Source organism: Pristiophorus japonicus, chromosome 12, assembly GCF_044704955.1.
Source record: "Pristiophorus japonicus isolate sPriJap1 chromosome 12, sPriJap1.hap1, whole genome shotgun sequence".
Lineage (NCBI taxonomy): Eukaryota > Metazoa > Chordata > Chondrichthyes > Pristiophoridae > Pristiophorus > Pristiophorus japonicus.
Genome location: NC_091988.1, coordinates 189,374,354 through 189,399,329, shown reverse-complemented (window position 1 = coordinate 189,399,329; position 24,976 = coordinate 189,374,354). Strand labels below are relative to the sequence as shown.

Sequence of the window (24,976 nt, the reverse complement as noted above, 5' to 3'; positions counted from 1 at the left end):
ATCGGGCTCGCCCAGTCACTGAATTCGACTGGTGAGATGATGCCTTCCCTCAGCAGGCGGTCCAATTCACCTTCTATCTTTTCCCACATCACGTACGGCACCGCTCTGGCCTTGTGGTGTACTGGCTTGGCGTCTGGGTTTATGTGAATCACTACCTTGGCCCCCATGAAAGTGCCAATGCTGGGTTTAAAAAATGAGTCAAATTTGTCCAGGATCTGTGAGCATGATATTCACTCCACAGAGGAAATTGCATTGACATCGTCCCATTTCCAGTTCATGACAGCAAGCCAACTCCTCCCCAGTAGTGCGGGACCGTTCCCTGGGACAATCCAGAGTGGCAACCTGTTCTCCGAATCTTTGTGGGTCACAACAACCGTGGCGCTGCCTAGCACTGGAATGATCTGCTTTGTATATGTCCGTAGTCGTGCGTCAGTCGGCAATAATTTTGGCCTCCTGGCCTTGGACACCCACAACCTTTCGAACTGTTTGATACTCATCAGGGACTGACTTGCCCCCGTGTCTAGCTCCATTGATACTGGGATGTCATTGAGGAGCACTTTCATCATTATCGGTGGCATCCTGGTATATGAACTGTATATGTGCTCCACACGAACTCGCTGAACTTCAGCTTCCAGCAGTTTCCTCCAGTATTCATTTGGCCTCGTAGGGCTTACATCGGGCCCGTCCTCCTCGTACATCAACCTGGCTGCAGGCTTCCTGCACATACGCGCCAATTGACCGCTGACGTTGCAGTTTCTGCAGGTATATTGCTGATACCTGCAAGCTCTGGCTGGCTGTTTGCCTCCACACCTCCAGCATGAGCTGGAGGCCCCATTGTTGGAAACAAAAGGTCCATTACCAGTCGATCATCTCTGACTGTCACTGTAACTGTCCTTAAGCGCACCATTAACAGGTGTCGATGGACCCATTACTGGCCGCATTGTCCATTGCGATGTCATGAATCGCCGTTCAGCTAGCCATTGTCTCTGCTGAATTTCCCCCTTTGGGTTCGACTGCATGCTGGGGCATGTCCGATTGCCCTTGTCTGTTTAGAGAACTGTGTGCCGCATTAACAATGTTGACTCCCTGGTCGTTTGCTGCATTTGAGCCAAGATTTTTGCCATAAATAATTCTGGTCTCTTCCTCCCCTGAGGTAATTGCCTGGGCTATCAGAGCCACCACTTCCAAGGTCAAGTCTTTGGTCTCGATCAGTTTCCTGAAAACCCCAGCGTGCCCGATGCCCTGAATAAAAAAAGTCTCACAGCATCTCCGCTCTGCATGCATCTGGGAACTTACATAGGCTCGCCAGTCGCCAGAGATCTGCCACGAAGTCAGGAACGCTTTGCCCTTCTCGCCGCCGGTGCGTGTAAAACCGGTGTCTCGCCATGTGCATGCTGCTCGCCGGTTTAAGGTGTTCCCCGATCAACTTACTGAATCACTTCGAACGTCTTGTCCGCCGGCTTCTCTGGCGCTAGAAGGTCCTTCATCAGGGAGTATGTTCTGGACCCACAAACCGTCAGGAGATGAGCCCTGCGTTTGTCGGCTGAATCCTGTCCCAACCATTCCTTAGTGACAAAACTTTGCTGTAGTCTCTCAATAAAGTCGTCCCAATCATCACCAACACAGTACCTCTCTTCTGTGCTGCTAGTGGCCATGCTCGTGTGGTTTAAATCCCAGTTTCTCATCACCAATGACATGTCCTTACTATATAGTATAAATGCACACGAGGTCCATACTTGAGAGAAGGTCACTCTGTGACCAGTTACCTTTATTACCAAGTGATGAAGGTTGGTGGAGCTACCCCTTTTATACCTGAAAGTCCAGGTTAGGAGTGTCTCCCACAAGTTCGCTCCTTGTGGTCAGTGTTTTCAAGGTGTACAACTTAGGTCAGTTTATACATGGATTATAATGATAGTTGAATACATGAAACACTTGAAGTGGCATAACCTACAGGACTACGGACCAAGAGCTGGAAAGTGGGATTAGGCTGGATATCTCTTTGTCGGCCAGCACTGACACGATGGCTGAATAGCCTCCTTCTGTGATGTAAATTTCTATGATTCAAAGACACTAACCTGTCTGTCAGTGCATTTCCAGCATTTCTGTGTTGTATTTCAGTGCTGTGGTGCCTTTATTTGCACAACACTCTTGCATTCATCCTGTTAATTGCATATTTGCGATCTGTGTGTTTGTGACTGTTGTGCTGTTGCTAGATTTGGAGCCATGCCACCATCCAGATACGTCACAGCCTAGTAAACATCATAACAATATTGTGCGAATTATGTTGGGATAACTATTCATTGCATTGAAAGATATTGAATAGACTTTCTTTTAACCAGGTAGTGATGGAGGGAGAAAGCAAGAAAATGGCTGTGTATAAAATTAGTCACATGAGGAAGCCTTAACTGCTGATCTTGGGTCGATCCTCAGAACATGCCAGTGACTCATTCCTTGTCTCCCTTTTGCTATTAGTTTCTCCTTCTCCCTCTTTGCACATCCACTGCATATTCCACACTTTCTGTATATGCCTCACATAATTTTCCTTTTTTTTCTGCATATTTTCCTCTGTTATATTTTCACAGACTTTTTCCTCTCTCTCTCTCTCTCTCTCTCTCTCTCTCTCCTTTTCCACTCACCTTTCAGGAATACTTAAATCCAGACTCAAGGCTGAATGGGAAAACACTTCTACTCCAGGCACAATAATCTTCTCTTGCTATTACACTGTATCTGTAACTGTGACTCTGATAGGTGCAGGCCTGTCCAAGGGCTGTTGCACCATGACCTGGAATGCAGGCTCAGGCTTGAGGTAGCAGGGAGACTAGGGACTGAGGTAACTACGGAGCTAGGGAGAATGTGGAAGTAGAGCTCTATTGATAAAGAATGGAATCTGTAAAGCATGTAGTTGTGTATCTGTAAGGCATGCACTCCAATGTTCCGCCACCAGGGAGCGCATCCCCTGAAGTTCCAAGGGATCCCAGCATCCCTTGGGAGCACTGTATATAAGCCGGCCCCTAAGGCCAGTTCCTCACTCTGGAGTGTCTCTTAATAAAGACTGAGGTCACTGTTACTTTAACTTCCCTGTGTGCGGTCTCATCTGTGTTCGGAACACAACAACTGGCGACGAGTATACAAATCTAACGCAAAGATGCAGCAAACTGTGGGCATCCTGGAGAAGTTCTTGGAGGGTGAGGACTGGGAAGCCTACGTCGAACGGCTAGACCAGTACTTTGTAGCCAACGAGCTGGCCGGAGAAGGAAGCGCTGCAAAAAGGAGAGCGGTCCTTCTCACGGTCTGCGGGGCACCGAGCTCCAGCCTCATGAAAAATCTTCTGGCTCCGGTGAAACCCACAGATAAGTCGTATGAGGAGCTGTGTACACTGGTTCGGGAGCATCTTAACCTGAGGGAGAGCGTGCTGATGGCGAGGTATCGGTTCTACACGTGCCAGCGATCTGAAGGTCAGGAAGTGGCGAGCTACGTCGCTGAGCTAAGGCGACTTGCAGGACAATGTGAGTTTGATGGCTACCTGGAGCAAATGCTCAGAGACTTTTTTGTACTGGGCATTGGCCACGAGACCATCCTATGAAAACTTTTGACTGTAGAGACACCGACCCTCAGTAAGGCCATTGTGATAGCACAGGCGTTTATGTCCACCAAACAAATTTCTCAGCACACAAGTGCTAGCAATGTTCATAAATTAACTGGAACTGTGTTTGCGAGCAGAAATGTACAGGGCAGAAACCACAAGTCTGCAACTGCCAGCAGGCCTCAGGTGACCCAGATGACTCAGAGTCCGCAACAAAGGATGAATGCAAGGCAATTCACACTTTGTTGGCGTTGTGGAGGCTTCCATTCAGCCTATTTATGCTGCTTCAAAGGGTATGTTTGCAAGAGCTGTGGAACAATGGGGTACCTCCAACGAGCTTGCAGATGAGCTGCAAGCTCTGAAAAACCTGCTGACCACCATGTGGCAGAGGAAGATCGGTCCATGGTGGATCAAAGTAATTTCGAGCCTCAGAGAGAGGAGGTAGACGCTGAAGTACACTGGGTGCACACATTTTCGACGAAATTTCCACCTATAATGCTAAATGTAAAATTGAATGGCTTACCCGTAGCCATGGAACTGGACACTGGTGCAAGCCAATCCATCATAAGTAAAAAGATGTTTGAGAGACTGTGGTGCAACAAGGCACTCAGACCAGCCCTGAGCCCCATCCACACGAAACTGAGAACGTACACCAAAGAGCTCACCACTGTCCATTGTCAAGGTCACCTACATTAATTACATTACTTTACTTCACTCCATTTTAGTTCACTGTGAGGCCTGACTAATTCTGGAAGACCTACTCCTTCAAGTTTCCGTAGCAACATGGAACTACTTGGGGCCGGAATTGCGGACTGGCACCCGAGGGGCTGCCATTTTGGATATAGCCCTCCTTTACTTCTGGAGCGCTGTAGGGGACCGCCCCGCCCATATTCCCGCCATAGAAACATAGAAAATAGGTGCAGGAGTAGGCCATTCAGCCCTTCTAGCCTGCACCGCCATTCAATGAGTTCATGACTGAACATGCAACTTCAGTACCCCATTCCTGCTTTCTCGCCATACCCCTTGATCCCCCTAGTAGTAAGGACTTCATCTAACTTTTTTTTGGAATATATTTAGTGAATTGGCCTCAACAACTTTCTGTCATGCACGCGCCGACCCTTTCCTGACCGCCGGCGACCACTTTCCAAAATTGCTCCGTGAGGGCAGTACTGCTGTCGGTGCCCCTGACGGCTTTTTCTGCGACCTGTTTCAGGCGGACGGCAATTTCGGCTGCTTTATCTTTCACTTAATTTTTTCACATATGTTGAGTTAGGCCTATGAAAGGCGAAGAGAGCAAAGGCAGTGAGCCAAAGGATTGCTTATATTTATTAAGTTTCCTGTTATGAAAACATACCAATGCCATCAAAAAACAATGTAAACCTTCTCGATTTGGTGGCAGGGTAGGGTTCATTTGGCTCCCCCCACATTGGTATTTGATGCTTGGATCAAAGGGTACGTGGGACTTAAAAAGAGGTAAAATATCACCCTTGCACCAACTCTTCTAAAAATAATTCAAGTGGTGTTGTGCCTTTCAAAAAATATTTCTGAAATATGTAACATTTCTGAGGCAGAGATTCTGACTTAAGTTTATGATCAAAGTACTTTATACAGAAAAATTGGCAATTTCTGTTGCATTGTGAGTGGCTAAGTCACTCACGATGCAACAGCTAGACAAACCTGTGAGCGTACTCACAGGTGCATAGATTACAATTCTGACTGTGGTGTCAGTGCAAAAGGTGGTTTTTGCCTTGTACTGATGCTGAGCAGTTGAAGTGCAAATCCCGACTCGGGGCCTGATCTGACTCCGGAGCAAAACAGAGTGAGACTCCGTTGAAGCACTGACCACACTTGATCAGCTCCGTTGGGCAGGCAACTTTGTTCGCATGCCAGACACAAGACTCCCAAAGCAAGTGCTCAACTCGGAGCTCCTTCACGGCAAACGAGTGACTAGTGGAGTGCCGCAGGGCTCAATGCTGGGACCCCAGCTCTTTACAATATACATCAATGATTTGGATGAAGGAATTGAGTCGGGATTTGCAGATGACACTAAACCGGGTGGCGGTGTGAGCTGCGAGGGGGACGCGAAGAGGCTGCAGGGTGACTTGGACAGGTTAGGTGAGTGGGCAAATGCATGGCAGATGTGGATAAATATGAGGTTATCCACTTCAGTGGCAAAAACGCGAAGACAAAATATTATCTGAATGGCGGCAGATTAGGAAAAGGGGGAGGTGCAATGAGACCTGGGTGTCATGGTTCATCAGTCATTGAAAGTTGGCATACAGGCACAGCAGGTGGTGAAGAAGGCAAATGGTATGTTGGCCTTCATAACTAGGGGATTTGAGTATAGGAGCAGGGAGGTCTTACTGCAGTTGTACAGGGCCTTGGTGAGGCCTCACCTTGAATATTGTGTTCAGTTTTGGTCTCCTAATCTGAGGAAGGACAATCTTGCTATTGAGGGAGTGCAGCAAAGGTTCACCAGACTGATTCCCAGGATGGCAGGACTGACATATGAGGAGAGACTGGATCAACTGGGCCTTTATACATTGGAGTTTAGAAGGATGAGAGGGGATCTCATAGAAACATATAAGATTCTGACGGGACAGGTTAGATGCGGGTAGAATGTTCCCGATGTTGGGGAAGTCCAGAACCAGGGGATACAGTCTTAGGATAAGGGGTAGGCCATTTAGGACTGAGATGAGGAGAAACTTCTTCACTCAGAGAGTTGTTAACCTGTGGAATTCCCTGCCGCAGAGAGTTGTTGATGCCAGTTCATTGGATATATTCAAGAGGGAGTTAGATATGGCCTTTCGGCTAAGGGGATCAAGGGGTATGGAGAGAAAGCAGGAAAGGGCTACTGAGGGAATGATTAGCCATGATCTTATTGAATGGTGGTGCAGGCTCGAAGGGCCGAATGGCCTGCTCCTGCACCTATTTTCTATGTTTCTATGAGCCAAAGGTGGGCAGAGGAAATGTTTCAAGGACACCCTCAAAGCCTCCCTGATAAAGTGCAACATCTCCACTGACACCTAGGAGTCCCTGGCCAAAGACTGCCCTAAGTGGAGGAAGTGCATCCGGGAGGGCGCTGAGCACCTCGAGTCTCATCGTCGAGAGCATGCGGAAAGAGCGTGCGGCAAACCAGTCCCACCCTCCCTTTCCCTCAACGACTATCTGCTCCACCTGTGACAGGGACTGTGGTTCGCGTATTGGACTGTTCAGCCACTTAAGGACTCATTTTTAGAGTGGAAGCCAGTCTTCCTCAATTACGAGGGTGTCGTGCATGTATGTTTGGGGTTACTAGCCACCAGGTGGCGTCACTGTCGGAGGTGGTTGGGCTGTACGCACGTCTGTGCCAGCCCAGATATAAAAGGCAAGCTGTCATGTAATGTATTCATTTTGGGCCCAAATAAAGCAGAGCCAGGTTTGTACCTGTGTTAGTTTACAGTATTCAGTCTATTGAGTTATTACATACATAACAGAGGGACTGCCTATGATGATGGTCGGGAATGGCTGCACAATAGAAGCTTCATACTGGAACGCCTCTTCCTATAGTCCAGGAAGCAGATTAACCTTGTGAACTGGGGACTACTGGTGTTTAAATAAATATATTAAAATAATCATCCCTTTTGCAGGATGTTGATTTGATTGGCTGCAATATATTTGCCTGCAGTTAAGCCATAAAGTTGTTTTCCTCATTCCTACCCTGATTGCTAGATTTTTGTTTATCATGTCAGCAAATCTGTGGGACTAGAATCGAAACATTGGAATTTGGGAATGATTTACATAATGTCGGGATGCTACAGGAATTTGCTTAGAGTAAGAGTTTTATATTTGGCAAATGGAACTGGCTAATGAGAGCACTGTATTTCAAGATCACAAGGTGATCACAGATGGTATACATCAATGATCTAGACTTGAATATGTAGTTTAGTTCCACTCCAGCAGGGAGCTTGTCGACTGTGAGGTGGAGCATGGCAGCGAGGAAGATTGAGGTTTGAGGCGATGATACAGCCCTGCTTGACCCCGGTCCGGATGTAGATTGGGTCTGTGATGGATCCGTTGGTAAGGATCTCGGCCCGCATGTCGTCATGGAGCAGGCGGTGGATGGTGATGTACTTATAGAAACATAGAAACATAGAAATTAGGTGCAGGAGCAAGTCATTCGGCCCTTCGAGCCTGCATCGCCATTCAATAAGATCATGGCTGATCATTCAACCTCAGTACACCTTTCCTGCTTTTTCTCCATACCCCTTGATCCCTTTGGCCATAAGGGCCATATCTAACTCCCTTTTGAATATATCTAATGAACAGGCCTCAACAACTTTCTGCGGTCGAGAATTCCACAGGTTAACCCTCTCTGAGTGAAGAAGTTTCTCCTCAGCTCGGTCCAAAATGGCTTGCCCCTTGTCCTTGAGTATTTCTCCATTCGTGGGCAGCAGTGGGATGGGGCCTTGGGTGTTTGGACTGTAGGTGGCCTTGACTGCGATGAAGAATCCTAAGTCTTCCTCAATTCCAAGGGACTGCCGATGATGATGAGACTTGAATATAGGTGATATGATTAAGAAGTTTGCAGATGATACTAAAATCGGCTGTGTGGTTGATAATGAACAAGAAAGCTGTGGACTGCAGGAAGATATCAATCAACTGGTCAGGTGGACAGAACAGTGACAAGTGCAATTTAATCTGGAGAAGTGTGAGGTAATGCATTTAGGGAGGGCTAACAAGGAAAGGGAATACATATTAAATGGCAGGATACTGAAAAGTGTAGAGGAACAAAGGGACCTTGGAGTACATGTCCACAGATCCCTGAAAGTAGCAGGCCAGGTAGATAAGGTGGTTAAGAAGACATACGGAATGCTTGCCTTTATTAGCCGAGGCATAGAATACAAGAGCGGGGGCAGGGCGGGTTATGCTTGAACTGTATAAAACACTGGTTAGACCACAGCTGGAGTACTGCGTGCAGTTCTGGTCACTGCATTACAGGAAGGACGTGATTGCACTGGAGAGGGTACAGAGGAGATTTACGAGGATGTTACCGGGAGTGGAGAATCTTAGCTATGTGGACAGATTGGATAGGCTGGGTTTGTTTTCCTTGGAACAGAGGAGGCTGAGGGGAGACTCATTGAGGTGTATAAAATTATGAGGGGCCTAGATATAGTGGATAGAAAGGGCACATTTCCCTTAGCAGAGGGGTCAACAACCAGGGGGCATAAATTGAAAGTAATTGGTAGAAGGTTTAGAGGGAATTTGAAGGGAAATTTCTTCACCTAGAGGATTGTGGGTGTCTGGAACTCACTGCCTGAAAGGGTGGTACAGGCAGAAACCCTCACCACATTTAAAAAGTACTTGGATGTGCACTTGAAATGCCGTAACGTGCAGGGTTACAGACCGAGAGCTGGAAAGTGGGATTAGGCTGGACAGCCTCTTGTCGGAAAGACCCTAAAGTTCCCCCATTGAAGTATCCAATTATTATTTTTTTTAAACTGATTCTAGTGTTTTGGGGGCCTAAATTCAATAGCAACCGATAACAGGAGCAACAACGTGTGTTCATATAGTGCCTTTAACGTAGTAAAATGTACCAAGGCGCTTCACACAGATGTTTAGGGAGGGGATTTCAGAGTTTTGGGCCCAGGCAGCTGAAGGCACGGCAACCAGTGCGGCAGTGAGCGGAAGTTCGTACACTAGAGGGACAGAAGTTGGGGGACTGGTGGAGTGTCCGCTGCTGTCAGTCATCAGCGTAGCTTAAAGGGGAGATTGGTGTGATTCTTTAAGTTTGGGCCACCGAGCCACCAGGGAGGGTTTCGGCCGGGCCAGCGGCCTGGCACCCAAGAGGGGGTCGGTCCGGCTGAACCCGGGGGCATAATTGTCGGCCCGACATGACAATCGGCCGACAAAAAAAAAAATGGCAGCAGCGGCAGTATGTCCTCCCCTTTAATGGCAGATGCACTGCCGTTTTGCAAGTACTCCAAGCGCGGTGTACTGGCAGAAAAAGCTGCTGATGGCACTCGGCAGCAGTAGCAAGATTTTCTCAGCTGAATTTCACCATCAGGGGTGGGGGGTGGGGGGGGCAACGTCAGCAGTGCGCGCTCTGATGCCGCACTTAGAATGGATCGGCAGAAGTGGAGGGGGTGGAATTTTCAAAATGGTGGGAATGCCACGAAAAATCGGCGACCATTGCACTCTGCAGTGTGGCTGGCGATTTCCGGCGGTAACGGGCCTTCAGGGAAGGGACAATTTCGGCACCAAAAGGTTTTTTCACACCGAGCCACATAAGGAGAAATCAGGGCAGGTGACTAAAAGCTTGATCAAAGAGGTAGGTTTTAAGGAGCGTCTTAAAGGACGAGAGGGAGGTAGAGAGGCGGGGAGGTTTCGGCAAGTAATTGCAGAGCTTAAGCCCGAGGCAACAGAAGGCACGGCCACCAATGGTTGAGTGATTATAATCGGGGATGCTCGAGGGCAGAATTCAGGGAGGGGAGGGGGGGGGGTGGGGTTGTGGGGCTGGAGGAGATTACAAGGATAGGGAGGGGCAAGGCCATAGAGGGATTTGAAAACAAGGATGCGAATTTTGAAATCGAGACGTTACTTAACCGGGAGGCAGTGTAGGTCAGCGAGCACAGGGGTGATGGGTGAACAGAACTTTGGAAATCTGAACTCAAAATGGAAATGCTGGAAATGCACAAGTTTGGCAGTGTCTGAAAGAGAAAGGATGGGTTGACATTTTGGATGCACACCCTTTGTCAGAAATGGAAGATGGGTAGGGCCATTTTTAAGACTGAAGAAAATAAAAGGCTAAGGGTGGGAGCGGGGAAACAATAAGTTTAAAAATTAAGAAAATAGAATACTACAGATGCTGGAAATCTGAAAATAAACCAGAGAATGCTAGGCAGGTCAGACAACATCCGGAGAGAGAATGAGAGAGAGAAGGCTAACGACTTAGGTTCTATCGTCAGAACATCTAATTATATACTCCCAGCTGTACTTCTGCATTTGCAGTTATAAGAGTTAAAAGAAAGTACTTGCATATATATATACCTGTAGCATCTTTCACAGCCTCAGAATGTCCCAATGCACTTCACGACCAATTAATTACTTTTGAGATATAGTCATTATTGTTATGTAGGCACACGTGGCGTTCAATTTGCGCACAGCAAGGTCCCCACAAACCGCAGTGAGAAATAGCCAGTTAATCTGCTTGTTGGTCATGTTTGAGGAATAATTGCTGGCCTTGACACCAGAAAATCTTCTCCAGCCTTCCTTACCTAAGGAAGGATATACTTGCCATTGAGGGAATGTAACGAAGGTTCACCAGACTGATTCCTGGGATGGGCGATTGTCCTATGAGGAGAGATTGAGTAGACTAGGCCTATATTCTCTAGAGTTTCGAAGAATGATACAAAAATACAAAATTCCTACAGGGCTTAACAGGGTAGATGCAGGGAGGATGTTTCCCCTGGCTGGGGAGTCTAGAACCAGGGGTCACAACCTCCGAATAATGGGTCGGCCATTTAGGACTGAGAGGAGGAGAAATTTCTTCACTCAGAGGGTGGTGAATCTTTGGAATTCTCTACCCCAGAGAGCTGTGGATGCTCATCGTTGAGTATATTCAAGACAGAGATCGATTATATTTTTGAAAATCAAGGGATATGGGCATTGTGCAGGAAAGTGGAGTTGAGGTAGAAGATCAGCCACGATCTCATTGAATGGCGGAGCAGGCTCAAGGGGCCTAGTTCTTATGTTCCTTGATGGAGGCTTGGGAACAGGTCTCCTCCTTGTCCACCTGGCCGGAGAATGGTGGTTGCTGATGAATTGACATCACTCCCATAATTATTTTGCTGCCTGATCATAACTACTGGCAAGTAAGAAAGTATTATTAACAAAGCAGCTTATTGCTTCACACAACAAATTACCTTGAACTGCAGTGATATTTAAACAAGTGCGATCTCTCTTTCCCTCTTTGAAACAGAGAACTGGAGATTCACTGCTTGACATGTCGTCGTCATCATCATAGGCAGTCCCTCGGAGTCGAGGATGACTTGCTTCCACACTAGAAATGAGTTCTCAGGTGACTGAAGAGTCCAATGTGGGACCTACTGTCTCTGTCAAAGATGGGGCAGACGGTGATTGGAGCAACGGTTGGGAGGCGGACCTGGGTTGCCGCACGCTTCTTCCGCTGTCGACGCTTGGCTTCAGCTTGCTCTCGGCGACGAGACTCTAGGTGCTCAGTGCCTTCCCGGATGCTTTTCCTCCATTTTGGGCGGTCTTGGGCCAGAGATTCCCAGGTGTCGGTGGGGATATGACATTTTTTCAAGGAGGCTTTGAGGGTATCCTTGAAGCATTTCCTCTGCCCACCTGGGGCTCACATGCCGTGTCGGAGTTCTGAGTAGAGCGCTTGTTTTAGGAGTCTCGTGTCAGGCATGCGGACGATGTGGCCCGTCCAGCGGAGCAGATCGAGTGTAGTCAGTGCTTCGATGCTGGGGATGTTGGCCTGAGCGAGAACACTGACGTTGGTGTGTCTGTCCTGCCAGTGGATTTGCAGGATCTTGCGAAGGCAGCATTGGTGGTACTTCTCTAGTGTTTTGAGGTGCCTGCTGTACATAGTCCATGCCTCTGAGCCATATAGGAGGGGGTGGGTATCACCACTGCTCTGTAGACATGAGCTTGGTGTTGAGTTTGAGGTCCTGGTCTTAAAACACTCTCTTCCTTAGGCGACCGAAGGCTGCACTAGCACACTGAAAGCGGTGTTGGACCTCGTTGTCGATGTCTGCCCTTTTTGATAGTAGCCTCCCGAGGTATGGAAAATGGTCCACATTGTCCAAGGTCTCGTCATGGATTTTGATAACTGGGGAGCAGTGCTTGTGGCGTGGGCAGGTTGGTAAAGGACCTTTATCTTATGGATATTTACTGTAAGGCCCATGCTCTTGTACGCCTCGGTGAAGGTGTTGATGATGGCTTGGAGTTCAGCCTCCGAGTGTGTGCAGGCACAGGCGTTGTCTGCGTACAGTAGTTCGATGATGGAGAATGGGACGACCTTGGATCTAGCCTGGAGGCGACGGAGGTTAAACAGATTCCCATTTGTCCTGTAATTTAGCTCCACTCCAGCGGGCAGCTTGCTGAGGGTGAGATGGAGCATTGCAGCAAGGAAGATCGAGAAGAGCGTTGGTGCGATGACACAGCCTCGCTTGACCCCGGTCCGAATGGGGAATGGGTCTGTGGTGGATCCGTTGGTCAGGATCACAGCTTGCATGTCATCGTGGAGCAGGCGGAGGATGGTGACAAACTTTTCAGGGCAGCCAAATCTGAGGAGCCATAATCCCTCACGGTTGACAGTGGCGAAGGCTTTTGTGAGGTCGAACAAGGCCATGTACACGTTACATGTGCTACTCTGTGCAGTACATTGTGATGCTGTCTATGGTCATTGCAATTATGTCTCCACCCTTTCATGGCCAGTTAATCTCTGACGCTAGTAATTTAAAATATTAACTTCACTCTTTACTTTTATTCTCTACATAGAAAGGCATTAAATCAAGGGGAGGCTAGACAAGCATATGAGAGAGAAGGGAATAGAGAGTTATGCTGATAGATTTAGATGAGGAAAGGCGGGAGGAGGCTCGAGTGGTGCATAAACGCCGGCATGGACTGGTTGGGCCGAATGGCCTGTTTCTGTGCTATGTATCCTACGTAATCCGATGTAAATCTAGTTATAATTATAAGTAAGGTGCTGTATAAATGAGAGTTGTAAAAGAAATCTCTTAATGTAATGTTATTGGTGCATTTCAACTTGTTTTGTGAGGCTCTTTGCACAGTGTAATATGAGGCTTCTTGAAGAATAAATTCTAAAGCATTTAATTATAATAAATGTAGTTTTACTTCCTCCTCCTGGTTTCATAAATTCACTAAACTGACTTCCCTCAAATCAGTTTTGCTTCCTTTACTAGCTTCCTGTATTGCCACATTGGATAAGAATCATATTATTCAAGCTTGAAGCTGGCTTTAGTTTCCTTTTTGCGGTGTGTAAGTCATAGGTTAAAGTCATCATTGCACCTATGACTCCACCCTTTCACAGACAGTTTTAATCTCTAAAGCTTGTAATAAAAATGTTTAACTCCACTTTCTACTTCTTTAGTCTACATAGAAAGGCATTAAATCTATTTATGTCACACTTGAGGTCAACAGGATATCCCAAGGACCTAAGAGTGTGCACAATTTGACCTGATCAGATTTGCAATCTGTTAAAGATCTCCTTGCCTCTGTCCCTCTGCAGATCTTGTGTTTCTCCCTCTCTGCAGCCAAGTCTCTCTTCCCTTGAATCCATCTCTCGCTTGTGCCTTTCTACTTTAATCTCTAATCTCTGCAGGGCCACAGCCGAGGTATTATTCACCTGTCTGTCTGTCTGTCTGTCAGGTGTTGATTGATCTGCTGTGCAATTTGGAATTTGCAGTTTTGATTTGATTTATAATTCACCTTTCAATGTCCACTTTCTGACTCTTGAATGTACCGAAGACTTTATCTGCTCCAAAGTTAATGTAGCTACCTTTGTTAAGTGGGGAGCTGAGAATATGAAGCCCTCATGAAATTCCAAATGTACAATAAAATTAGAACACTGAAAAGAGAAACATTGGTGGCAACACAATTTCGGGGAGAAATTGGCCTCCTTTATGCCTCCCGTTATCGCCTCGGCTGGGGGGAGATAACTGGGTGCTACCGGCTCTGCAAGAGTACCGACGCCCGCGAACATGCCTTGTAGGCTGGCGGTGGCAGTAAACCCGAACACCGTGAACTCCTGTGCGCCGGAGACCGTGACACCGTCTGGTGCGCAGCGCCCTGGTACCGCTCCGGATGTGAATTTCGGTTCCAGCCCCTGCAGCGTTGCCGGGCGTCAACATCGGCAGCCGCAGGGGGCGTCGTAAGGTAGGCCGGGTGCTTTGGGGAGCAATATTTGAAGGGATCGCCGGTGAGGTAAGTGACACATCTTTTAAGAACCCTCTGTACTTTTTTTTTTAACCTTTTCTTTGGCCGCAATTGATAGAGTCCTTGGGGCTGATCGTTGCGGATCGCGGCTGCTGTCGGTGAGCAGGGGATTCAATTTATTGCAGAGCCTGCAGCAATGGCCCCTCCCTTTAAGGGAGGGAAGGAGCCTGTGATCCCGGCAGTGCTGCACGGGACATTGTGCAGCGCTCTGCGGCTACCACCTATCTTGCCTGGTTTAGTGCTCCAAGGGAAGTGGTAGCGCTTGATTTAGTGCTCCATCATAGGCAATCCCCCGGAATCGAGGAAGACTTGCTTCCACTCCCAAAGTGAGCTCTTTGATGGCTGAACAGTCCGATACAAGAGCCACAGACCCTGTTACAAGTGGGACAGACATTCGTCGGGGGCGGGGGGGGGGGGGAGGGGTCGGTAGGGCTGGTTTGCCGCGCGCTTCTTCCGCTGCCTGCGCCTGGCCTCTTTTTGCTCCTTGCGTGTGATTTAGCGCTCCATTTCATTCCTGGAGCGAGAAACCGGACGTTTGCATCAGCTTCACTTGCGTAGCGCCCGGAAGTACTTTTGTGCTCCCGCAAAAGTTAGCGCCACAAACGGGGTAGCTATGCAATTTCTGGCCCAATCCAGAGCAACGCTGCATAAGTTGGAAATAGAGGCATGGGGTAGGGAGGTGAGGCAGAGGTACATCATATAGCATTGAATGAATTGTTGTAAGTTCTGGCTGAAGCAGTGATAACATGGATTGGCGTTTTATGGACTCCTCCTGTCGCACACGCGGGCCAGTCCTGTGTTCTGCACTGTGGCAGAACAATAATCACAAAATAACACAAACCAAAACTAAATCTTTTCATTTCTTTTTTGGTAGATCCTGACCTGTTCCTGAAGTCGGCTCGCCTGCAACGCCTGCCCTCCTCGTCCTCGGAGATGGGCAGTCAGGAGGTGTCCCCGCTGCGTGTGACCAACAAGGATCCTTTCTCTGGTGACTGCACCTGTCGCCAGGATGGTCTGACTGTCATCGTCACTGCCTGCTTAACGTTTGCCACTGGAGTCACTGTGGCCTTGATTATGCAGATATACTTTGGAGACCCACAGGTAACTACAAAAGGAAATTATTCACTCAAAAGGTTTTACCTCCCCCGCATTGATCTAGCACTTTTCCTGACCTCGGGATGTCCCAAAGCACTCTACAGCCGATGAAGTACTTTTGAAGTACAGTCACTGTTGGAAACGCAGCAGCCAATTTGCGCACAGCAAGCTCCCACAAACAACAGTGAGTTAACAAACCGATAATCTGCTTTAGTGATGTTGGCTGAGGGATAAATCCCCTGCTCTTCTTTGCAATAGTGCCAGGGGATCTTTTACCTGCGAGGGCAGACGGGCCCTCGGTTTAAGGTCTCTTCCGACAGTCAGCACCTCTGACAGTGCCGCACGTCCTCAGCACTGCATTGGAGTGTCAGCCTAAATTATGTGCTCAAGTCTCTGAATTGGGACTTGAACCTACAACCTTCTGACTTATACGAACATAAGAACTAGGAACAGGAGTAGGCCATATGGCCCCTCCAACCTGCTCTGCCATTTAATAAGATCATCGCTGGCCTTTGACCTCAACTCCACTTTCCCGCCCGATCTCCATATCCCTTGATTCCCCTAGAGCCCAAAAATCTATCGATCTCAGCCATGAATATACTCAATGATTCAGCATCGATAGGTCTTTTGGGGAGAGAATGTCAAAGATTCACAATCCTCTGAGTGAAGAAATTCCTTTTCATCTCAGTCTTAAATGGCCGACCCCTTAACCTGAGACGTGGCCCCTAGTTCTAGACTCCTCGGCCAGGGGAGCAGGAGTGGGCCATTTGGCCCCTCAAGCCTGCTCCACCATTCAATGAGATCATGGCTGATCTGATCTTGGCCTCAACTCCACTTTCCTGCCTTGTTACCGAGGCACAAGATAGTTTATAGTGAATGAAGGACTAGTGTGGAGCTCAATTGCTGGCACGTACAGCAGTAACAAGAAAGGGTGAAAATTACCCAAGCCTACAGTACCCAGGAGATCAAGTGGGGCAAAACATTGGTACTTTTAATAGGAATTGGAGATCCCATGGATAGGGCGATTTCAGGAGTCCTTTGTGCCATAATCTGGAATCCAGTCCTACAGGGATTAGCAACATTGCAGAAACATAAAAATTTACAGCACTGAAGGAGGCCATTTTGGCCCATCGTGTCCGCGCCGGCTGACCAAGAGCTATCCAGCCTACTCCTACTTTCCAGCTCTTGGTCCATAGCCCGGTAGGTTACGGCACTTTCGGTGCACATCCGAGTATGTCTTAAATGTGGTGAAGCTTTCTGCCTCTATCTCCCTTTCAGGGAGTGAGTTCCAGACCCCCACCACCCTCTGGGTAAAGGAATTTCCCCTCAAATCCCCTCTATACCTCCCCCCCCCAATTACTTTAAATCTAAGCCCCCCTGGTTGTTGGGGGCGGTCCAATGAATAGCCATCATAAACACAGGAAGTTTTGCCTCTTTGACTCTGCGTTCCCCTCTTATTCTGTGTAGATCTTTCACCAAGGCGCAGTGGTTACAGACGTGGCCCATTGCTCCGCAGTTGGTGCCGAAATACTGAATCGTGATGGCTCTTCGGTGGATGCAGCTATTGTGTCTGCATTATGCCTGGGTATAGTCCATCCCCACAGCTCTGGAATTGGAGGGTAGGTGTTATAGGTATTAAAGAATCATTAGCAAAAATACTCATGTTTATTCACAAAACAGTTGCGGTTTCATGAAGGTTCATATTTCCTTATGTCCCTTTCCCTCCCCATCCAGCTGTAAAAGTGAAATAAATTTCAGTCTAATTCCTAATGGGCCCAAAACGGCTCATAATTTTTTTTAAAAATCCGTTTTATGGGATGTGGGCATCGCTGGCAAGACCAGCATTTATTGTCCATCCCTAGTTGCCCTTGAGAAGGTGTTGGTAAGCCACCTTTTTGAACCGCTACAGTCCATGTGGTGAAGGTGCTCCCTCAGTGCTGTTAGGGAGGGAGTTCCAGGATTTTGGCCCAGCGACGATGAAGGAATGGCCAATATATTTCAAAGTTAGGATGGTGTGTAACTTGGAGGGGAACTTGGAGGTGGTGGTGTTCTATCATAATTCAACATAACTGGCACTAAATTGCCAATCTCCTTCAATGATGGTACGGAGATGTTTGATGTGTTAAGTGGATGTGTCACACCAGTGCACTAGGGGTGTCCTTCTGATGTTGGGTTAAGCAATAACTAATGTATTTGCTTCATGGGTTCTTTGCTTAAAAATTCATAGCAACACATTGCTATTAAGAACTAGTTGGTTTATTAGCAAAAGGTTTAACAATCACACTACACGTTACCAGTTCAACCACCAGGCTCACAACCACCTGCCTAATCGTGGATCCCCTGAACCCAACTGTCTGGAGTTTTATTGAGTCTTGTGAACATCACGTGACTGGCTAAGCCACTCCCAACTCAACAGCTCCACAAACCTGGGAGCATACTCGCAGATGTATACATTACAATGACATTGAGCAGAATAGAGTGAACATTAATTTTCTTCGAACCCGTGGTGCACTAACAAAAAAATGTTTGGTCCTGACATTGTTAGTAAAAAAAAAAAAGTATGAAAATCTTCCATTCTGTACCATTGACATCTGTCAAAAATTTAGCCCCCAAAATTAAAATGATATATATATTATTTAAAGGCTCACCCTTTGCAAATAATAATCAAAATGGGGTAGTGGAGTAAAGGGATCTGGGAGTACAAATATAAAAATCACCAAAAAGTTGCATTTAGGTCAATAAGACCATAACGTAAGAAAACCAGACACTCGGGTTTATTTCTAGAGGGACAGAATTGAAAAGTCAAGAAGTTATGCTAAATTGAACCTTAGACCACACGGAGTACTGCGTGCAGTTCTGGTCGCCATATTATATAAAGGATATAGAGACACTGGAGAGGGTGCTAAAAAGATCTACAAGGATGATACTTGAACTGTAATGTAATACCTATCGGGAAAGGATGAACAGGATGGGTCTCTTCTTTTGAAAAGAGAAGGCTGAGAGGTGACCTATAGAAGTCCTTAAAATGAAAGATTTTGATAGAGTAGACAGAGAGAGAGTGTTTCCACTTGTGGGGAAGAGCTAAACTAGAGGCCATCAATATAAGATAGTCACCAACAAATCAAAATAGGGAATTCAGAAGAAACATCTTCACCCAGAGAGTGGTGAGAATGTGGAACTTGCTACCACAGGGAGAAGTTGAAGCGAATAGTATCGACACATTTAAGGGGAAGCTAGCTAAGCATATGAGGGAGACAGGAATAGAGGGTTATGCTGATAGAGTTAGATGAGGAAAGATGGGAGGAGGCTTGAGTGGAGCATAACCGCCGGCATGGAATAGTTGGGCCCAATGGCCTGTTTCTGTGCTGTATATTCTCTCTCATTCTATGTAACAAAGTAAATTTACAGAAATGATGTCCTTTCTCATTGTTGGTGTCCTTCCTTCCAGGGGTGGAGTAATGTTAGTTCATGATATCAGGAAGAATGAAAGCTTAATCTTTGACTTTAGAGAGACAGCTCCAGCAGAGGTTGAAGAGCAGATGTTCACACACAGCTGGGAGGACAAGGTTAGTGCCTCGTGTTTATTTATTTACGAAGCGACAGAGTTCCATAGTACATCAGTCTCAGTCTTGGGGGGGGGTGGGGGGTGGGGGTGGGGGTGGGGTCGGGGGGGTGGGGGGTGGGGGTGGGGTCGGGGGGGTGGGGGGGGGTGGGGGGTGGTGTGGGTGGGGTGGTGGGTGGGTGGTGGTGGGTGGGTGGGGGCGGTTAAAGGGTAATATTCCAACCCTTCATTAAAAGTCACTGTTCCATGGAATATCGTTTTTAGTTAAAGGACAGTATCATGTAATCATTGGATCCTTGGGGGTTCAGGGACACAGTTCTATGATTTTATTGTATTCGTTCATGGTATGTGGTCATTGCTGGCAAAACCAGCATTTATTGCCCATCCCTAATTGCCCTTGAGAAGGTGGTGGTGAGCCGCCTTCTTGAACCGCTGTTCGTTGTCGCAGTTTTGTGCAACTGAGTGGCTTGCTAGGCCATTTCTGGACAGTTAAGAGTCAACCACATTGTTGTGGGTCACACAAGGTCAGACCGAGTAAGGACGGCCGATTTCCTTCCCTAAAGCACATTAGTGAACCACATGGGTTTTTACGACAATCCGGTAGTTTCATAGTCATCATTACGAATACTAGTTTTTTATTCCAGATTTATTTAATTAACTGAATTTAAATTCCCCAGCTGCCATGGCGGGATTATGAACTCGTGCCGCCGGGTCATTAGTCCAGTATCATAACCACTATGCTACCATATTGTGTTATATCTGTGTGTGCCACACCTAAACTTTGGGGTTTTCAGCTTGTGGATTAGCATGCAGAAGTAGTTTGTCACGAAGGAAAGCCAATCTCTGAAAGGATTTTGTCGCCATTGTTTTATTCCTTGTCATGGCAGTCCTTGTGAAATTTATACCAGGTCCTGTTTAGCGGGATCTTTTTCAAATTGAAGGACTATTTTGTTTGAAATTTCCATCTTCAATTAAGTCTGATATCACAAAGTTCTTCATACAAAGGGTCAACAATACATGGAATAGACCCTAGGATAGAGTAGTGGAGATGAAAGCTCTGGACTCTAAGGCCCCAAGTTTCCACATGATTTGCTCCTGATTTTTAGGAGCAACTGGTGTAGAACGGAGTATCTTAGAAATCGGAATTCTCACCATTTAGTTTGCTCCAGTTCTAGTCAGTTAGAACAGTTTCACTTTGGAACAGAATTTTTTTTTCAAAAGGGGGCGTGTCCGGCCACTTACGCCTGTTTTCAAAGTTTCGTCAGTGAAAACTTACTCCAAACTAACTTAGAATGGAGTAAGTGAAGATTTTTGTACTCTCGAAAAAACCTTGTCTACACTTTAGAAAATCAGGCGTAGGTTACAAATCAGGCGTAGGGAATGGGGGGGGGGGGGTTTAAAGGGAAGTTTACAAACATTAAACACTTCAGTTTTACAAATAAAGAGTCATCATCAATAATAAATGATAAAAACATCAATAAATCAACCAATAAATCAATCCAAAAAAATTAATAAGAAATAATTTTTTTTTTTTAAATCAATAAATAAAACATTTTCTACTTACCGACTGCAGCACCAGGAGCCCCCCCCCCCCCCCCCCACTGTGTCTCTGTCAGTGTCTCTCACTCTCTGTCAGTCAATGTCTGTGTTTCTGACAGCGAGGGGAGGGGGAGGAGGGGGGTAGAGGGAGAGAGAGAGCGGAGGGATGGGGGAGGGGGGGAGAGGGAGAAGAAGAGGGGATGGGGGGGGGGGAGAAGGAGATGGGGTGGGGGGGGGAGAAGGAGATGGGGGAGGGAGGTTGAACAGGCTGGGCCCGGCCGGGCTCGAGACTTCGGGCAGGGCCCGTCCCCAGCACCAGATTTACAGGTAGGTGGCGTTGGGTCGGGTCGGGGGGAGCGCGGGTCGGGGGGGTGGTGGGAGGTCGGTCGGTTCGGTTCGGGTCGGGGGGAGGGAGGGAGAGGGAGGTCAGGTCAGGTCCAGTCGGGGGGAGGTGGGGGGAAACGGGAGTCGGGTCGGTGTTGGTGTCGGGTCCGGTCCGGAGGCGGGGGGGGGGGAAGTGGGAGTCGGGTCGGGTGCAGTGCGGGGGGGGGGAGCGGGAGTCGGGTCGGGCCCGGTCTGGAGGCGGGGGGTGGGAAGCGGGAGTCGGGTCGGGAGGAAGCAGGAGCTGGCCGTGGGAGGAGCCTTATTCACGCAGCCCCAGTGAGGCCATTCGGCCAGGGCTAGGGGCTGCATGCTTCGGGCCCCTCCCACACAGTTTTGGGCGCCTGGAGCTACTGCACTTGCGTGCCCACTGTAGCGCGCCTGTGCAGAGGTCCCGGCACTGTTTTCAGCGCAGGGACCTGGCTCCGCCCCCTACAGCTCCTGCTGCGCTGCGCCGAGCTGCAAACGACTTGCAGGGAGCTGGAGAATCTGGAAGTTTTTTTTAGGCGCACTTTGTGGCGCGAAAAACGGGCGTCCAAGTCGGGGCTGCGCCGTTCTAGGCGCGGCTCGAAACTTGGGCCCAATGATACAATTGACCTCTGCAGTGGGGCACTTCAAGGTTTTTCTGAATGGATTGCCTGAGATTGGTCAAATGGCTTTCCTCATCTCTAATTGTCTTGTGATCTTGCATGATCACAGAACTGTTGATTGCAAAATTTAATTTATGATTTATTTTGATTTAACCTTTTATTGTGGAATCCAATTTATTTCTCAGAATTCACACTTGTAAACAAATACTGTGCTGAAAGTTATGAAATATAAAAAAAAAGCCCTGCAGCTTTAACAAACACCAGGGGCAGAAATTTTCCCCTTCTTTAAGATCTGTTACCGCCTCTTAACGGCGCAGCCTCCGCCGATCGGTGCCACCGACCGTCTTGCGCGGTGGGAAGCTGCCAGTGGCTGGGCGGTGCGGTCACCCTTAAAGGGGAGGGCACACCGCCGCAGCCACCATTTTGTTTTAACTGTCAGCCGGCTCCGGAGTCGGCCATACAGTGGCGGCCGCCGGTTCAGCCGGGCTGCCAAGAGGCAGCCTGGATCCCCTCTTGGGTAATGCGCCACTATCCCGGCCGAAACCCTCCCTGGTGGCCCAGTGGTCTCCACATTGGCCTCGCAGCGTCCCTCCCCTTCAAACCCGCCCCGACACTGCCTCAAACAGCGCCCCAAAGCACTGGGAGGCAGTGTCAGAGTTAAAGAGCCGAATTTTCCGGCTCTTCCCTCTGACTCCCGCCGGGCAGTAAATTTCCTGATAATTCGAATTGCCCTCCCCAACTTTCCCACTGAGGGCTAATTTCGGCCCCTAGGATCGCTTCTCATTAAAGCTTTTAAGTCATTTAATTTTTTATTAAAAAGCATCTGGGATATCCCCGAACAGACCCTGTGCCTGTTTCCACCAGTCGTAAACATTTCACATGTAATTGCTAGGCCGCTGGTGGGCAAGTAGCCCAACTGTACGTCAGCAATTAGGTTTTCGGATGCGGAGCGGACGGCTTGACGTTGACCGAACGCAAGTTTGGGATTTAGCCCATGCGCTTAAATCCCGAACTTGAGGTGGATTTCAACGGCGCTATGCGTACTCTGAGAGTGTGTCGTCCTACCCGCCACAAACTCCAGGCCAGTTTCTCTCTTTCTTTTGGCACTTGCTTGCTATTCATTTCCTTCAGATTTAAGGCCATTCACCATTCCCCACCCCCAATCAAGTGTTCAGGCAGGTGGCTTGCTACCAGCTACCCGACAATTCTACTTTTCCGTTTGTGACCACTGTCTACCCGTTCACCCTCCCCCCGCACCCCACCTCAAGGCTTGGGCCCGGTTCTCGGGATGCTGAGTGCACTGCAGTACCTCACCTAGGTATCTATTGTCCACATGGACTTTGTTGTGATGTTGACAAGCCTGCTGACACTTGGCAGTAAGTGTCAGCAGGCTATTCCACATCACAACCAGGTCCAACCCGGTCCTCTCCAAGCGTCTGCTCACAAATCTGTTGCCAAAAGTGGCTGCTGGACGCTGATCATGAACGGGAATCCCGGCTGATGTTTCCCAGTGTGTTTTCCCTTTCTCCCTGTGGGGCAGCACCTGGCCTTAGCACCACATGGAAGAGTGGGCACAAGCCCAATTCCTGGCACTCAAGTTTAGGCTTTTCAGCAATGGTTGAGGAATTCTCGCTTTAATATCTGTGGATGCACACTCATTGAGTACATTCAAGACAGAGATCGACAGACTTTTCCGTACTAAGGGAACCAAGGGATATGGGGATAATGTGGGAAGGTGGAATTGAGGTAGAAGATCAGCCATGGTCTTATTGAATGGTGGAGCTGGCTCGAAGGGCGAAATGGCCTATTCCTGCTCCTCATGTTCTTACCTATCAATATTTTTTCCTCTCTCATACTTCCCCATAAGTTTATTTTCTATCTCATTCACCTACTAATAGCAGACTCCAAAATGGCATTGATTGTTCCCATATCTGAGACTATGGGCCCAAGTTTCCACAAGGAAAAAAATGGCGCCCCTCCGAGCTGGACGCCCGTTTTTCGCGCCTAAAACGGCGCCTAAAAAAATCCTCGGTATTCTCCACCTACTTACAGGTCCTCTGGCCCTCGGCGAAGCCAGCACGAGCTGTGGGGGGGCGGAGCCAGGTCCCGGCGCTGAAAACAGTGCCGGGACCTCTGCACATGCGCGCTACAGTGGGCACGCAAGTGCAGTAGCTCCAGGCGCCGAACTGTGTGGGAGGGGCCCGAAGCACGCAGCCCCTAGCCCTGGCCCAATGGCCTCACTGGGGCTGCGTGAATAAGGCTCCTCCCACGGCCAGCTCCTGCTCCCGCCCGACCAGACCCGACACTCGCTCCCCCCCCCCCCGGCCGACCAGACCTGACCCGACATCCTCTTCCCCCCCCGCCGACCAGACCTGACCCGACACCCGCCCCCCCCCCCCCCCGCCGACAAGACACCCGCTCCGCCCCCCGCCGACCAGACCTGACCCGACACCCGCCCCCCCCCCCCCTCCGCCGACCCGACACCCGCTCCCCCCCCGCCCCGACCCGAGATCCGACACCCGCTTCCCCCCGCCCCGCCCCGACACCCGCTCCTCCCCCCCCCCCCCCGGCCCCGACCCGACACCCGCTCCCCCGCCCCGACCCGAGACCCGCTTCCCCCCCCCCCCCCCGACTGACCCAACCCGACCCGCGCTCCTGTTCCCCGACCCGACCCCCCCCCCCTCACTGGACCCGACTCCCGGACGATCCGACCTGACCTCTCCCTTCCCCACCCCTCCCCCCTCCCCTCGCTCTCTCTCCCTCCCTCCCTCCCTCCCTCCCTCCTCTCTCTCTCTCCCTCCTCCTCTCTCTCTCTCCCTCCTCCCCTCTCTCTCTCTCCCTCCCTCCCCTCTCTCTCTCTCCCTCCCTCCCCTCTATCTCTCTCCCTCCCTCCCCTCTCTCTCTCTCCTCCCTCCCCTCTCTCTCTCTCCCTCCCTCCCCTCTCTCTCTCTCCCTCCCTCCCCTCTCTCTCTCTCCCTCCCTCCCCCTCTCTCTCTCCCTCCCTCCCTCCCCTCTCTCTCTCTCTCCTCTCTCTCTCTCTCTCTCTCTCTCTCCCTCTCCCTCTCTCTCTCTCCCCTCTCTCTCTCTCTCTCTCTCTCTCTCTCTCTCTCCCCCTCTCTCTCTCTCTCTCTCCCTCCCCTCTCTCTCTCTCCTCCCTCCCCTCTCTCTCTCTCCCTCCCTCCCCTCTATCTCTCTCCCTCCCTCCCCTCTCTCTCTCTCTCCCTCCCTCCCCTCTCTCTCTCTCCCTCCCTCCCCTCTCTC

The 24,976-nt window shown here is 49.1% G+C and overlaps 1 protein-coding gene across 2 annotated transcripts in view; it reads left to right on the top strand.

The window, feature by feature from the left end:
- The window catches only part of LOC139277091 (glutathione hydrolase 7), a 61,307-nt gene that overhangs the window by 13,095 nt on the left and 23,236 nt on the right, over positions 1-24,976 (top strand). For both annotated transcript variants that reach the window (XM_070895103.1, XM_070895104.1), the window contains exons 2-4: positions 15,423-15,649; positions 17,111-17,262; positions 19,092-19,209. In XM_070895103.1, the coding sequence (XP_070751204.1) occupies positions 15,423-15,649; positions 17,111-17,262; positions 19,092-19,209 (497 nt within the window). The remainder of the gene's footprint in view (positions 1-15,422; positions 15,650-17,110; positions 17,263-19,091; positions 19,210-24,976) is intronic.